Source organism: Poecilia mexicana, unplaced genomic scaffold (genome assembly GCF_051168715.1).
Source record: "Poecilia mexicana isolate PSO_F unplaced genomic scaffold, ASM5116871v1 scaffold_3, whole genome shotgun sequence".
Lineage (NCBI taxonomy): Eukaryota > Metazoa > Chordata > Actinopteri > Cyprinodontiformes > Poeciliidae > Poecilia > Poecilia mexicana.
Genome location: NW_028263372.1, coordinates 36,902,198 through 36,917,225, shown reverse-complemented (window position 1 = coordinate 36,917,225; position 15,028 = coordinate 36,902,198). Strand labels below are relative to the sequence as shown.

The window sequence follows — 15,028 nt, the reverse complement described above, 5'->3', positions numbered from 1 at the left end:
CAGAACATCTGAGGCTTTATGACTGGAGACATCATGTGACCTGTTGGGGCCTTTTATTGTCCAGTTGTTTTCATCTACCCAGTGGACATGTCCCACAATGCACTGAGTAAATAACTCACTGAGTGATGCTCACTGACAGCAAACTGGACTAAACATTATACACAAACCAAGAGAAATATTAGTTTTGAACAAGAAAATGTCAGCAAATGCTTATTTACAATTAACTCCACATGGCAACAATATCTGACGGGCCTTTATATTTCTGCTCAGTGTAGCTAACCAGAATGCTAACGTTTCCAAAGTTGCCATGAACCCAATCCTCATTCATATCTGTACAGAAGTTTGATCACTGTTGTTTTTCATAAAATAAAATAAATTTTTATGGTCTCAACAGAAATGGACACATTAAAGAAAATATGGACGGATAAAACGGATCCATCTCATTCACATATTCCTCATATTTATGTTTATTTCACTTTCTGTGGTTATTCTGTTGCCGTGTCACTTCCATTTATATAATAATCAGCATTCAGTAAAGGTGGCTTTGTCATGACCTTTGACCTCTAACCCCCTAATAGTGTCCTGCTGGGTTGGAGAGCTGCTAATCAATCCTGATGGACTGCAGCTCCCATGATGCACTGCAGCAGCCGGCCATGATGTAATGGAGTTGAGTGAGGACCAGCAACAATGAGGTCACCTCCAGCCAATCAGCAGAGAGCACGCCAAGCCCCGCCCCCTGTATGTGAGCCGACAGCAAAATGAGGTTCAGGATGCAGCATCAACACACACACACACACACCGTTGTTCCTGCTGCAGGGTGGGAGGGTTCTGGTTCTGGTTCTGACTGAACATCAGAACATCTGGGAAGGATGACATCATCTCTGTTGGTGAGATGATGTCATCGAGTATGAGGTCACCTGTCTGCTCTGAGCAGTGATGTCACTGGTTCTGGAGGTTCTGTCCACATCACCAAGATCAGAACCAGGCAGCAGACCGGTTCTGATCCAGAACCATGCAGCTGATCGGTACAGAACCAGGCAGCAGCTCCGTCTGGTTCCGTGGTTCTGGAGGTTCTGTTAGTGTCGTGACGCTCCGTGGTTCTGGTCGTGTCTTCGGTCCGCTGAGCGGAGGCCGCCGCCGGCAGCGTGGGCTGAAAGCAGCCGGTGACTCATTCTCCTTCCACGGATAAAACCTCCCACAGCGCCTCCACAGCGCCCCTGCTGGCCGCCGCACCGCGCTGCAACTGCACATGCTCACCTGACTGCAGGTACCGTTTCTGCTCACACGTTTTATTTGTATTTATTAAAGTAATTACTAACTTCAACACAGATGAATTCCAATCAAAAATACATTATTGATCCCAAAGGAAAATTTAATAAATTGCATAATAAACAAAAATTCATCAGTTTGGGATAATTATTCAGTTATTTGTTCATTTATTTTATTGTCCCTTTAATGCTAATTTGATTAATTTTTTTTTTTCATTTTTGTGCAAAGCTGTTGAGTAGCAGAGGTCTTCAATGTGGGGGACATTTTGTTTAATTACCGTATTTTCCGCACTATAAGGCACACCGGATTATAAACCGCATAAAATAGATGCTACAGTAGAGGTTCAATCAATCAATCAATCAAATTTTATTTGTATAGCACATTTCAGCAGCAAGGCATTTCAAGGTGCTTTACATAATTAAAAAACAAGATAAAAACAGCATGTGACATTGAATAAACAGTAAGAAAGAGAAAGAGAGTTTGGAAAAAGAAAAAAAAAGATAAAACAAGCTTTTGTTACGGAATTAAACATCGGACTCCGCCATCCGTTTAGCACGGGTATTATCCAGGTATTATCCAGGTATTATCCAGGTATTATCCAGGTGTTATCCAGGTATTATCCAGGTGTTATCCAGGTGTTATCCAGGTATTATCCAGGCTCCGTCGCCTGACAGGATAAGGTCTCCAACCTTGCAGCACCAGGCTCCGTCCACCTGTAACGCAAAATTTTGCGCTAGGACTTCACCGTCCTACACGGATTTTTGTGGACTATTTTTACCTGTTAGTCTAGAGTTTACAGGGTTTTTCTGTGACCGCGCAATGACCCTCAATCACTCGCCACTTTTACATAAATAGATAAAAAGTAAAGATAAAAATATTTAAAACATCGAAGACATCAAAACCCTAATTTAGCCATAATCAACTCTAAATGGGTGGGTTTTAAGTTGAGATTTAAAGGCTCTCAGTGTTTCAGCTGTTTTACAGTTTTCTGGAAGTTTGTTCCAAATCTGTGGTGCATAGAAACTGAATGCTGCTTCTCCTCATTTGGTTCTGGTTCTGGGGATGAAGAGCAGAACCAGAACCAGAAGATCTGAGGGGTCTAGACGGTTGGTACAGCAATAACAGATCTTTAAGGTGTTGTGGTGCTAAACCGTTCAGTGATTTATAAACAGTATTTTAAAGTCTATTCTCTGAGCTACAGGGAGCCAGTGTAGGGACTTTAAAGCTGGTGTTATGTCTCCATCTTCCTGGTTTTAGTGAGAACAGCAGCAGCAGCTTCTGGATCAGCTGCAGCTGGAGGATTGATTTATTAGTCAGACCTGTGAAGACGCTGCTGCAGGAATCAATGCGGCTAAAGATAAACGCATGGATGAGTTTCTCTAGATCTTACTGAGACATCAGTCCTCTAATCCTGGAGATGTTCTTCAGGTGATAGAAGGCCGACTTTGTGACTGTCTGTATGTGGCTCTGAAGGTTCAGGTCAGAGGTCATCACTACTCCCAGGTTTCGGGCTGATCGCTGGTTTTCAGTTGTAATAACTGAAGCTGAGCATTGATTCTAGTTCGCTCCTCTTTAGGTCCAAAGATAATAACTTCAGTTTGTTTCTGTTCAGCTGGAGAAAGTTTTGGTACATCCACACATTTATCTGTTCTAAGCATCTATTCAGTGACTGGATGGGGTCAAAGGTCACCTGGTGACATCATACTGTAGAGCTGTGCATCATAGTTATGGTAGCTGATCTTATTTCCTGTTATAACCTGAGCCAGTGGGAGCATATAAATATTGAATAGAAGGGGTCCTAGGATTGAACCTTGGGGTTCCCCACATGTGACCTTTGACCTCTCCGATGAGAAGTTTCCGATTGAAACAAAGTAATCCCTGTTTTTTATGTAAGATTCAAACCAGTTGAGCTCTGGACCGGAGAGTCCGACCCAACTCTCCAGTCGATTCAGTAAGATGTCGTGGACAACAGTGTTGAAAGCTGCACTGAGGTCCAACAGAACCAGCACTGTGGTTCTCCCACAGTCTATATTCATATGGTTATCATTGAACACTTTGACTAGGCCGTCTCCGTGCTGTGGTAACCATGGAAACCAGACTGGAAGCAGTCAAAGCGATTCATTATTGTTAGGAAGTTAGTTAATTGTTTAAAAACTGCTTTTTCAATAACTTTGTTGATGAATGGGAGGTCAGAGGTCAGAGGTCGGCCTGTAATTCTGCAGTAGTGATTTGTCTAGATTGTTCTTTTTTATCAGTGGTTTGATAACTGCTGTTTTCAAAGCCTGGGGGAAAACAGTTACGTTGGAGTTACATTATGCATCCACTAGATGGAGCTGCACTAAAGGGAAAGTCAACAAAACAGTCTGACAGTCTACGGTCAGCGAGGAGAGCCTTCCTGGGCCGGGGCGTGCCCGGACGATGGTCACCCTTCTCCGTTCGCCCACAGCATGTTGGTGGAGAATGTGGCGCTAAATGACCTGCAGACGACCTGATTCTAGACGGTCAGTAGGTAGCTAGGTCAGTCAAACTTTATTAACAAACCAGCGTTCTGACAACTATCCCAGCATGCACCGCGCGCTTCTTCTTCTACCGGCGAAAATTAAGTCGGCGGCTGCTTGCAGTAGTTGCTAGACCTGTTGTGGCTCAATATTGGTCCATATAAGGCGCACCGGATTATAAGGCAGGGCTGCACAGTGGCGCAGTTGGTAGAGCTGTTGCCTTGCAGCAAGAAGGTTCTGGGTTTGATTCCCAGCCCGGTCTTTCTGCATGGAGTTTGCATGTTCTCCCTGTGCATGCATGGGTTTTCTCTGGGTACTCCTTTTTCCTCCCAAAGACATGACTGCTTTTAATTGGCCTCTCCAAATTGCCCCTAGGTGTGAGTGTGTGTGCATGGTTGTGTGTCTCTGTGTTGCCCTGCGACAGACTGGCGACCTGTCCAGGTGACCCCGCCCCCCGCCCGGAACGTTAGCTGGAGGCACCAGCAGCCCTCCTGACCCCACTAAGGGACAAGGGTGTAAAGAAAATGGATGGATGGATTATAAGGCGCACTGTCAGCTTTTTAGGAAATTGAAGGTTTTTAGGTGCGCCTTATAGTGCGGAAAATACGGCATTCAAAGTGTCGTCTTTCAAAACAGGTTAACATGAACTCAAAACCATGTTTCAATCAGAAATTAACACAGCAAATATCTGTACGTTATATTAAATGTTAAGTTTGTGACAGTGGTATTATCAGGGCATCACTTTTTATTTAAACTTATGTTTTATGTAGTATTAGGCCTCGTTTATTGTAAAATAGTATAAATGCACAGCAGGTTGGGCGTCCCAGGATGAAGAACGATAAAGATTCCTGTTGTAAACAGGGAAACATTTTGAACATCAAATAAATCTAAAATATCGCAATGATGTTTTCAGAAAAGCATTTTTAATGCAGATTATTTAGTGAAGGAGCATCAACACAGTGAGGCTGATTTATTGGATCAGTTATTGATCAGAACCGCTTGAGAGTCGGTGCTGCATCCCAGGAAAGAGACCCGACACAGCTGGCTGGATCCAGAACACTGACCCACGAGGACTGCAGGTTCTGGTTAAACTGGTTCTTCAGTGTGCAGTCTGACTCGTTCTCTCAGGATTTAATAAGGCTTAATGCTCGTGATGTTCCTGCAGGAGTGGGCCTGCGGTTCTGATCCAGAACCTTCCATTCCTCCTCCATTCATGCTGATGCTCTGAATGAAAGCAGCCGGTCCGCCCGCAGCCATCTGCCGTGCCGCTGGCGCCCACGCGCCACGCTGAGATCCGGCAGCATGGCGGAGGCGAGCCGCTGACTCACTGCACTCAGCACACACACTGCGCACGAAGCGCGCACGCCCCCATGCTGCGCAGCTGCCAGCACGAAGAGAAGAAGTTCAAACTGCAGAACACATCCAGACAGAATTAGAGTTTTCTGTCTTAAATCGGATCATCCACTGGAACACGGTGAGGGACAAAATCAGTAGAGCATGTGGGCCACAAGGAAAACATTTTTAAAAACTTTGACCCTTTTATATTTTATGTCCTCAATAATTAACACTAAATATTACAATTTTATTGGAAATTTTATATAGAGATGGAGCAGAACATTGCAGCCCATGTTTAGTTTTTGGTTTAGTTTTAATTTGGGATGCAAGATTTGCTTTTGAGTAAAATCAAGGCGATAATTGTGGTTCATCACTAAAATTAATATGAGAGCAATTAATAGGAATCTAGTATTTTTAAAAATGCTATGTTTGATTAAAGTGTCTGTGTGAATCAACGAGCAGGTCAGATCTGCTCCGTTCTAAAACTGTTGAAACGTTTAACCAGGGGTGGAAATTAAACATTTTCGTATTGAAATTATTATTACTAAAATATCTCAGAACGTGTTCATTATTAATTCCACGGTCTGTCATTATTCCTGTTTTATTCCAGAGTTTTTCTGACTATCTGGAGCGTAATGTTGATTTCCCCCAGACTATCTCTCTCTCTCACACTCACACACACACACACACACACACACACACACACACACACACACACACACCTGCCCTCAGGCCTGCATGAAACTTTTTCTTTATGAACATTTTCACTCCGTTTTACCGGGCAGCAGCAGCTAATCTGAACTCTTCCTCCCTGGTCTCTCTCATATTCATCCTCCTCCGACGATAATAAAGCCCCTGAATCGCTAATTCTCCCTCCTTCTCCGCTGCTGAATCTGCTCCAGCGGTCAAAGTTTGTGTGGTAAACATAGATAGTTTGACACATTTTTCTGAATGGTCTTATGTACTTTTTAGCTTTTGTTGTAGTTTTTCTGACCCGCCCCGTCTCGTAACCAACCTCTCAGTTTTCTCGGACTCTGGTTAGCAGCTTACCGTTAGCAGCTAACCGTTAGCAGCTAACCGGCCAAGGAGAAGAGAGGGCTCCGTTTATGAAAAATGTATTAACACCGTGTTGGACACAGACTGCAGCTCTGAGCTTTATTTCTGTTCCTTCACAAAGTTCTGGTATAAAAATAAAACTTGTTTTCGTCTCAGTGATGAAGCAGCCAATTAGCTGCTCCAAATCAGTCCATGTCATCGGTCAGGGCGCATCGGGTGCGGCACACTTCCTGTTCCGCACCTGAACCACTTCCTTCCTCTCCTTCAGGAAGTTCCCGAAGGCGTCGCTCTCTTTGCTCTCCTCAGTGGCTACAGACAGAAACACGGAAAAGTTTAGGAATACCCAGCAACATTTGGGAACGTTAGGAACGCTCCGTAATGATTGACAACGCTCTGTAACGATTGACAACGCTCCGTAACGATTGACAACGCTCCGTAACGATTGACAACGCTTCGTAACGATTGACAACGTTCTGGAACGTTAGGAACGCTCCGTAACGATTGACAACGCTCTGTAACGATTGACAACGCTCCGTAACAATTGACAACGTTCCGTCACATTTGACAACGTTCGGAACGCTCCGTAACGTTTAGCAACGCTCTGCAAAGATTGACAACGCTCCGTAACGTTTGACAACGCTCCGTAACGTTTGACAACGCTCCGTAACGATTGACAACGTTCCATCACGTTTGACAAAGTTCGGAACGCTCCGTAACGTTTACCAACGTTCAGGACTGTTAGGAATGCTCCGTAACATTTAGCAACTTTCAGGAACGTTAGGAACGCTCTGTAACGTTTGACAATGTTCTGGAATGTTAGGAACGCTGCGTAATGATTGACAATGCTCTGTAACAATTGACAACGTTCCGTAACGTTTGACAACGTCCGGAACGCTCCGTAAAGATTGACAACGCTCTGTAAAGATTGAAAACGCTCTGTAAGGATTGACAACGTTCCGTAACGTTTGACAACGTTCGGAACGCTCTGCAAAGATTGACAACGCTCTGTAACGATTGACAACGCTCCGTAACGATTGACAACGCTCTGTAAAGATTGACAACACTCCGTAACGATTGACAACGCTCCGTAAAGATTGACAACGTTCCGTAACGTTTGACAACGCTCCGTAACAATTGACAACGTTCTGGAACGTTAGGAACGCTCCGTAACGATTGACAACGCTCTGTAACGATTGACAACGCTCCGTAACAATTGACAACGTTCCGTCACATTTGACAACGTTCGGAACGCTCCGTAACGTTTAGCAACGTTCTGGAATGTTAGGTACGTTCCGTAACGTTTGACAACGCTCCGTAACGTTTGACAACGCTCCGTAACGTTTGACAACGCCCCGTAACGATTGACAACGTTCCATCACGTTTGACAAAGTTCGGAACGCTCCGTAACGTTTACCAACGTTCAGGACTGTTAGGAATGCTCCGTAACATTTAGCAACGTTCAGGAACGTTAGGAACGCTCTGTAACGTTTGACAACGTTCGGAACGCTCCGTAACGATTGACAACGTTCCGTAACGTTTGACAACGTTCGGAACGCTCTGCAAAGATTGACAACGCTCCGTAACGATTGACAACGCTCCGTAAAGATTGACAACGCTCCGTATCGATTGACAACGCTCCGTAACGATTGACAACGTTCCGTAACGTTTGACAACGCTCCGTAACAATTGACAACGTTCCGTAACGTTCTGGAACGTTAGGAACGCTCTGTAATGTTTGACAATGTTCTGGAATGTTAGGAATGCTCCGTAATGATTGACAATGCTCCGTAACGTTTGACAACGTTCCGTAACGTTTGACAACGTTCCGTAACGTTTGACAACGCTCCGTAACGTTTGACAACGCTCCGTAACAATTGACAACGTTCCGTAACGTTCTGGAACGTTAAGAACGCTCCGTAAGGATTGACAACGTTCTGGAATGTTAGGAACGCTCCGTAGCGATTGACAACGCTCCGTAACGATTGACAACGTTCAGGACTGTTAGGAATGCTCCGTAACATTTAGCAACGTTCAGGAACGTTAGGAACGCTGCTTAACGATTGACAACGTTCCGTAACGTTTGACAATGTTCTGGAATGTTAGGAACGCTGCTTAACGATTGACAACGTTCCGTAACGTTTGACAACGTTCGGAACGCTCCGTAAAGATAGACAACACTCTGTAAAGATTGACAACGCTCTGTAACGATTGACAACGTTCCGTAACGTTTGACAACGTTCGGAACGCTCCGTAACGATTGACAACGCTCCGTAAAGATTGACAACGCTCCGTAACGATTGACAACGCTCCGTAAAGATTGACAACGCTCCGTAACGATTGACAACGCTCCGTAAAGATTGACAACGCTCCGTAACGATTGACAACGTTCCGTAACGTTTGACAACGCTCCGTAACAATTGACAACGTTCCGTAACGTTCTGGAACGTTAGGAACGCTCTGTAATGTTTGACAATGTTCTGGAATGTTAGGAATGCTCCGTAATGATTGACAATGCTCCGTAACGTTTGACAACGTTCCGTAACGTTTGACAACGTTCCGTAATGTTTGACAACGCTCCGTAACAATTGACAACGTTCCGTAACGTTAAGAACGCTCCGTAAGGATTGACAACGTTCTGGAATGTTAGGAACGCTCCGTAGCGAATGACAACGTTCCGTAACGATTGACAACGTTCCGTAACGTTTGACAACGTTCGGTATGCTCTGTATCGATTGACAACGCTCCGTAAAGATTGACAACGCTCTGTAAAGATTGACAATGCTCCGTAACGATTGACAATGCACTGTAACGATTGACAATGCTCCGTAACGATTGACAATGCTCCGTAACGATTGACAATGCTCCGTAACGATTGACAACGTTCCATCACGTTGACAACGTTCGGAACGCTCCGTAACGTTTACCAACGTTCAGGAACGTTAGGAACGCTCCGTAACGATTGACAACGTTCCGTAACGATTGACAACGTTCTGTAACGTTTGACAACGTTCGGTATGCTCTGTATCGATTGACAACGCTCCGTAAAGATTGACAACGCTCTGTAACGATTGACAACGCTCCGTAAAGATTGACAATGCTCCGTAACGATTGACAATGCTCTGTAACGATTGACAACGCTCCGTAACGATTGACAACGCTCCGTAACGATTGACAATGCTCCGTAACGATTGACAATGCTCTGTATCGATTGACAACGCTCCGTAAAGATTGACAACGCTCTGTAACGATTGACAACGCTCCGTAAAGATTGACAGTGCTCCGTAACGATTGACAATGCTCTGTAACGATTGACAACGCTCCGTAACGATTGACAACGCTCCGTAACGATTGACAATGCTCCGTAACGATTGACAACGCTCCGTAACGATTGACAACGCTCCGTAACGATTGACAATGCTCCGTAAAGATTGACAACGCTCTGTAACGATTGACAACGTTCCATCACGTTGACAACGTTCGGAACGCTCCGTAACGTTTACCAACGTTCAGGAACGTTAGGAATGCTCCGTAACGATTGACAACGCTCCGTAACGTTTGACAACGTTCCATAACGTTTGACAACGCTCCGTAACAATTGACAACGTTCTGGAATGTTAGGAACGCTCTGTAAAGATTGACAACGCTCCGTAACGATTGACAACGTTCCATCACGTTTGACAACGTTCGGAACGCTCCGTAACGTTTACCAACGTTCAGGAACGTTAGGAACGCTCTGTAATGTTTGACAATGTTCTGGAATGTTAGGAATGCTCTGTAACGTTTGACAACGTTCCGTAATGTTCTGGAACGTTAGGGACGCTCCGTAAGGATTGACAACGTTCTGGAATGTTAGGAACGCTCTGTAGCGATTGACAACGCTCGGGAACGTTGGAAATACTCAGCTCGTTTTCTCACCGGAGTGGTCGATGTCGTCTGTGTCGTCTGCCTCTTCCTCACTGTCGTCATGGTTACCACGGGTCATGATGAGGTCGCTGGGCCCAGCAACATCGGCTTCCTCTGCGACAGGAAGAAGCTGTTAGAACCGGACCAGAACCGGGCCGTCCTGTGGGGCAGTTCTGTCCTCTACCTGCGGACGCGGCAGGGGACATGTCCACCGCCCCCAGGTCCTTCCTGAGGCGCTCCAGCTGCTCCTGCTGCTTCCTGCTCTGCGCCGCCACCTGGTGGGCAGGAGGACCGTTCACAACCAGAACCAGAACCGGGACAGAGCAAAACCAGAGCCAGAACTCACCAGCTGCCGCCGCAGACGCTCATACTCCGGCCGGTAGTCCCTGAAGAGACGAGACAATCAGATCCCAACCAGAACAAACTGAACTAGAACCAACTGGACCTGTGTAGGTTCTGACTCACCTGTGGTACTCCTCGGCTGCCTCCTCCACCTGAGTGAACAGCTGGTCCAGCCCACTTCCCGTCACCGCGGAAACGCCCACCACCTGTCACACAGCCCAAACATCAGTCAGGCCCAAAGAACCAAAAACCGGACCGTCTGAGTCTGGTCCAGTCCGTACCCTCAGACTGGTGTAGAACTCATCCAGAACCAGGCTCATGGACCGGGTCAGGTTGCTGACGTAGGACGTCTCCTGGTTCAGAGCGTCCTGGAACGCCTCGAAGTCCTGCATCCACTCCACGGCGAAGCTGTGCTCGATGATGTCCGTCTGCAGCCAGGGGTCAAAGGTCAACATGGGGTCGACAGGAGGTCACAACAACAACCACCACCAGGAAGCAGCTGACCTTGTTCATGGCCACGATGAAGGGCAGCTTGGTCTTATAGAGGATGCTGGGAGAGAGAAGAGACCATCAGAACTCAAAGCACGCTGCTCTGGAATGAGTTTAATCTGGTCCTGCAGCGCCCTCTGCTGGTTCACATGAGGAACTGCAGATGTTCAGTTCCTCACCGCTTCAGCTTCTTTTATATGTATTAAACATTTTACTGCCTGACATCCAACAACAGGATTCCTTTAGGTTGCGTTCACACTGCAGCCTGAAGTGACCCAATTCCGATTTTTTGATGTATTGCGACCTGTATCCGATCTTTTCATGGCAGTATGAACAGCACAGGTCAGATTCTTTTTCGAATGTGACCCATATCCAATACGTATCCGATTCAAATGCGACCTAACGTCCAGGTCGCATTCATCCGAACTGAACGTCACTTTCTCAACAAATCTCACTATTCTGTGTCCTGATACGCGCAAGCGGGAAGAAAAACAACAACCATGACGGATTATATGAGGATTAAGTTGTTAATATGCTGCTCCGGTTGGACAACAACTTCAAATATGTAAGCTAAGCTCCACCGTTAGCCTCCATGTTTACTTCCACAAACACTGAGCACTTCTTCTTTTTATGGCGGTTGGCAGAACACAGAACTCTGACGCTATGGCGCCCTCTACTGCACATGCGGGACACTTTCAGGTCGTTTGCCCGTTTACACTGCAGAACGCATACAGGTCACATTTACTGGCAGTGTGAAAAAAATCGGAATTGGGTTACTTCAGGCTGCAGTGTGAACGCACCCTTAGTGAACTGATGAACAGGAAAAGGATTTTCAAATCAAACGTTTCAGATGGATTCTTTTAGTCTAAACTAAAACTTTGCAACTTTTATAAAATGGGTAACACTTTATTTGAAGGGGGTGAATAAGACTGTCATGACACTGTCATAAACATGTCATAACACCTGTCATGAACATGACATAACACCTGTCATAAACATGTCATAACACCTCTCATAAACATGACATAACACCTGTCATAAACATGTCATAACACCTGTCATGAACATGACATAACACCTGTCATAAACATGTCATAACACCTGTCATAAACATGACATAACACCTGTCATAAACATGACATAACACCTGTCATAAACATGTCATAACACCTGTCATAAACATGTCATAACACCTGTCATGAACATGAATAAGTCTTCATGAATATTTATGACTGTTGTCATAAAGTGTCATTCGGTAAATTATGACACTTTTAATACAAAGTTGACATTATTCAAAATGTCTGTTATGACAACTTGACATTAACCAGGAAATCATAACTGTTTAAACTTTACCTTTAATAACATAAAGTTACCTGATTTTTAAAGTGCAATCAGTAATACTTTTATAACAAATTTATATCAGTAATGATTTATTGGTTAATGTCAAGTTGTCATAACAAAGACATTTTAATAATGTGAACTTTGTATTAAAAGTGTCATAATTTACCGAATGACGCTGTAGGAGCAGATTATGAATTTCTGTATTCCAAATGGTTTGGGTCACATGATCTGTCAGCTGTCTATTTAGGTAGCATCCGGTGCTGATGATGACAGGTGTGTTCCACCCGAAAGGGGGAAACAGTTTTTGACCGCAACGCAATACTAATGTGACGCAATGCTACCGCTATCGAATTAAATGCTGTGTGGATCGCTGAAACTATGTATGCGGTGTTATTGACAACATGTTAGAGGAATAAGGAAATAAGATGATGATTGCCGAGTCATGGAAATAAATGTATTACCTGCACTACATCAAGGACGGCTCTCATATCAATTAAGCGGATAAGTGATCGGCATGTCAACTTTACCCCGGTGTACCACCTCAGGGGCTTAAAGCTGTGGCTTAGCCTCTACAGACGCTTTATGACAACAGTCATAAATATTCATGAAGGTTTATTCATGGTCATGACAGGAGTTATGTCATGTTTATGACAGTGTCATGACAGTCTTATTCAACCCCCTTCAAATAAAGTGTTACCTAAAAATGTTTATCAAGGTTGTCGCATGTTGTCACAGTTTATCAGACAGAACATGGGGAAGGGAAGCAGATACACAAGCATGATTGACAGCGCCTCCTGGCTCTGATTGGTTGTTTACAGTTAGAACCGGCAGAAGGCAGAGGAGTTTGATTTTCTTTTATCAGATTATGTCTCATAACTTAAATATGTTACAAGCATTTTTCTAGAAGTTACTGCAGCTTTAAGGATTAATCGATCACTAAATCAGCTGATGATTATCAGGACTGTTTCAGTTCTAACAGGTTCCAGAACAATCTGACCCAGAACGTCTGGTTCTGGTTCTAAACTTAAAAGCTCAGAGTGTTTTCTAGAACCATAACCGGGTCGGTACCTGCAGGCGTACAGCATGTTGGACATGAAGGTGACGGGGTGGACGCTGCGGGACGTGTCCATCACGTAGACGACCACGCAGGGGAACGAGGACGCCTGGAGAACACAAACAGATCTGGGTCAGAACCAGGCCGGGCCAGAACCAGGACCCACCAGACCCAGAACCCACCAGAGCCTCTGTGATGATGGTTCCTGACGCTGACCAGGTGAAGACTTCGATCTGACCCGGCGTGTCGATCAGGACGAACCTGCGGAGACATCAGCAGCAGAACTTCAGGTTCTGGACCCAAACAGAACCAGTACACTGGTCAGGAGCAGCTGGTACTGACCGGTGGTTCTGACGTTTCTTCTCGATGAACTGCATCACCTGAATGACACCAGAACACAGAAACCCTTTCAGGAGCAGATCCAGATTCAATCAGAGATTCTTGTACCGAACCGGGTCTGATCAGAGGTGATAGCAGAACCGGGTAGTCTGGACCGGACCGAGTCGGGTCACCTGGTCAAATCGCGTGGCAAACAGGTTTAGCGCAGTGACGATGCCGCCGTTCGGGCCCAGTCTGTACTGCTTCATCACCTCCTTGTAGTTCACCGTGTCCCGGATGTCTGAGAGACAGAGGACAGGCTGAGGACAGGGGACACCGTCCAGAACCGGAACAAGGCAGAACCGGAAGCCAGAGCTCACCGATGTTGGCCGGAAACGGAACCTCATGTACGGCCGGGTCCAGGTTGATGACGTAAGGAGGCGAGTTCTGGGCGTGGAGGTGAGCCGTCAGTCTCTGCGGGACAAACACAGGCTGGTAACCAGGCAACCTGGTAACTAGGCAACCCGGTAACCAATCAGCAGCTGGTTTGGATCAGAACCTGTTCTGAAAACGAGCAGAATGTAGGAGCTGCTGAGGTTCTGGTGGTTCTACAGAACTCAGTGCAGCTCTTCTATGAGTCCACTGAGGGGGGAAACATCAGAACCGAACCGAACCTGAATACCAGAAGCAGAGCGTCACCGGGTCCAACGGGACTCTCTGAGCAGAACCCGAACCTGTTGGACCTGTTCCCAGGCGGAACCGGTCGAGAACACGGCCCAGATGAAGCCCGGCCTGTGCTGCTGCTGAGGGGTTCGCGCGTGGATGCGGAGCTGTCACGCGCTGCCTCACCTGGACAAAGGTGGTCTTTCCGGAACCCGCCATGCCCAGCACGATGAGACACACCGGGGAGTCCGGAACCGGACCCGGACTCGAACCTCCCTCCGCTGCTGGTGCCGAATTGTCTCTGCTCTCCGGAGAATCCACCGGTGCCGCTGCCGCCATGTTGGTGGATGGCCGTAAACAGGCAGGCTGTGCCGTAAAAGAGGACGCGACGAGCCGCTTCGGCCAGCAGAGGGCGCCAAGGTGCAGAAAAAAAATCCAGAAAAAATAAATAAAAAACATTTAAATTTAAACATATCAACAAAGAGGCAAGAAAACTATGTATGTAAAAAAAAAAAAAAAAAAGGTCCGGAGTTTATTTGACATTAAAATAAAAAATAGATATAAAAATGTTTTTAATATTTAATATTTTATATATTTTTCTTTAAGTATTTCATTGGTTTAATATTTGTTGATAATTTTCTTAAAAACATCTAAAGCTGATCAGCCTGGTGAAGGTCCAGGTGAAGACCATGAACACTGCATTCCTCACCTGGTTACCATAGCAGCCGACTGTCAAACAATAGTATGAGAATAAAAACTA

At 45.5% G+C, this 15,028-nt stretch overlaps 1 protein-coding gene and 1 long non-coding RNA gene across 2 annotated transcripts; both read right to left on the bottom strand.

Annotated features, from left to right (window-relative positions):
- Window positions 1-451: 451 nt before the first annotated feature.
- LOC106906858 (uncharacterized) lies at window positions 452-1,186 on the bottom strand. Its single transcript, XR_001415447.2, has 2 exons — window positions 918-1,186; window positions 452-736 (listed from the first exon to the last, which is right to left on the bottom strand). It is a non-coding gene; the product is annotated as an uncharacterized LOC106906858 (long non-coding RNA).
- A 5,045-nt stretch (window positions 1,187-6,231) lies between these two features.
- Window positions 6,232-14,714, bottom strand: gpn1 (GPN-loop GTPase 1). Its single transcript, XM_014975291.2, has 13 exons — window positions 14,455-14,714; window positions 13,986-14,079; window positions 13,800-13,906; window positions 13,630-13,667; window positions 13,470-13,548; window positions 13,302-13,396; window positions 10,908-10,953; window positions 10,685-10,831; window positions 10,527-10,609; window positions 10,408-10,447; window positions 10,246-10,336; window positions 10,074-10,175; window positions 6,232-6,467 (listed from the first exon to the last, which is right to left on the bottom strand). Exons 1-13 carry the CDS (start codon window positions 14,605-14,607, stop codon window positions 6,361-6,363), a joined length of 1,182 nt encoding a protein of 393 aa, XP_014830777.2. The 5' UTR covers window positions 14,608-14,714; the 3' UTR covers window positions 6,232-6,360.
- Window positions 14,715-15,028: the final 314 nt, after the last annotated feature.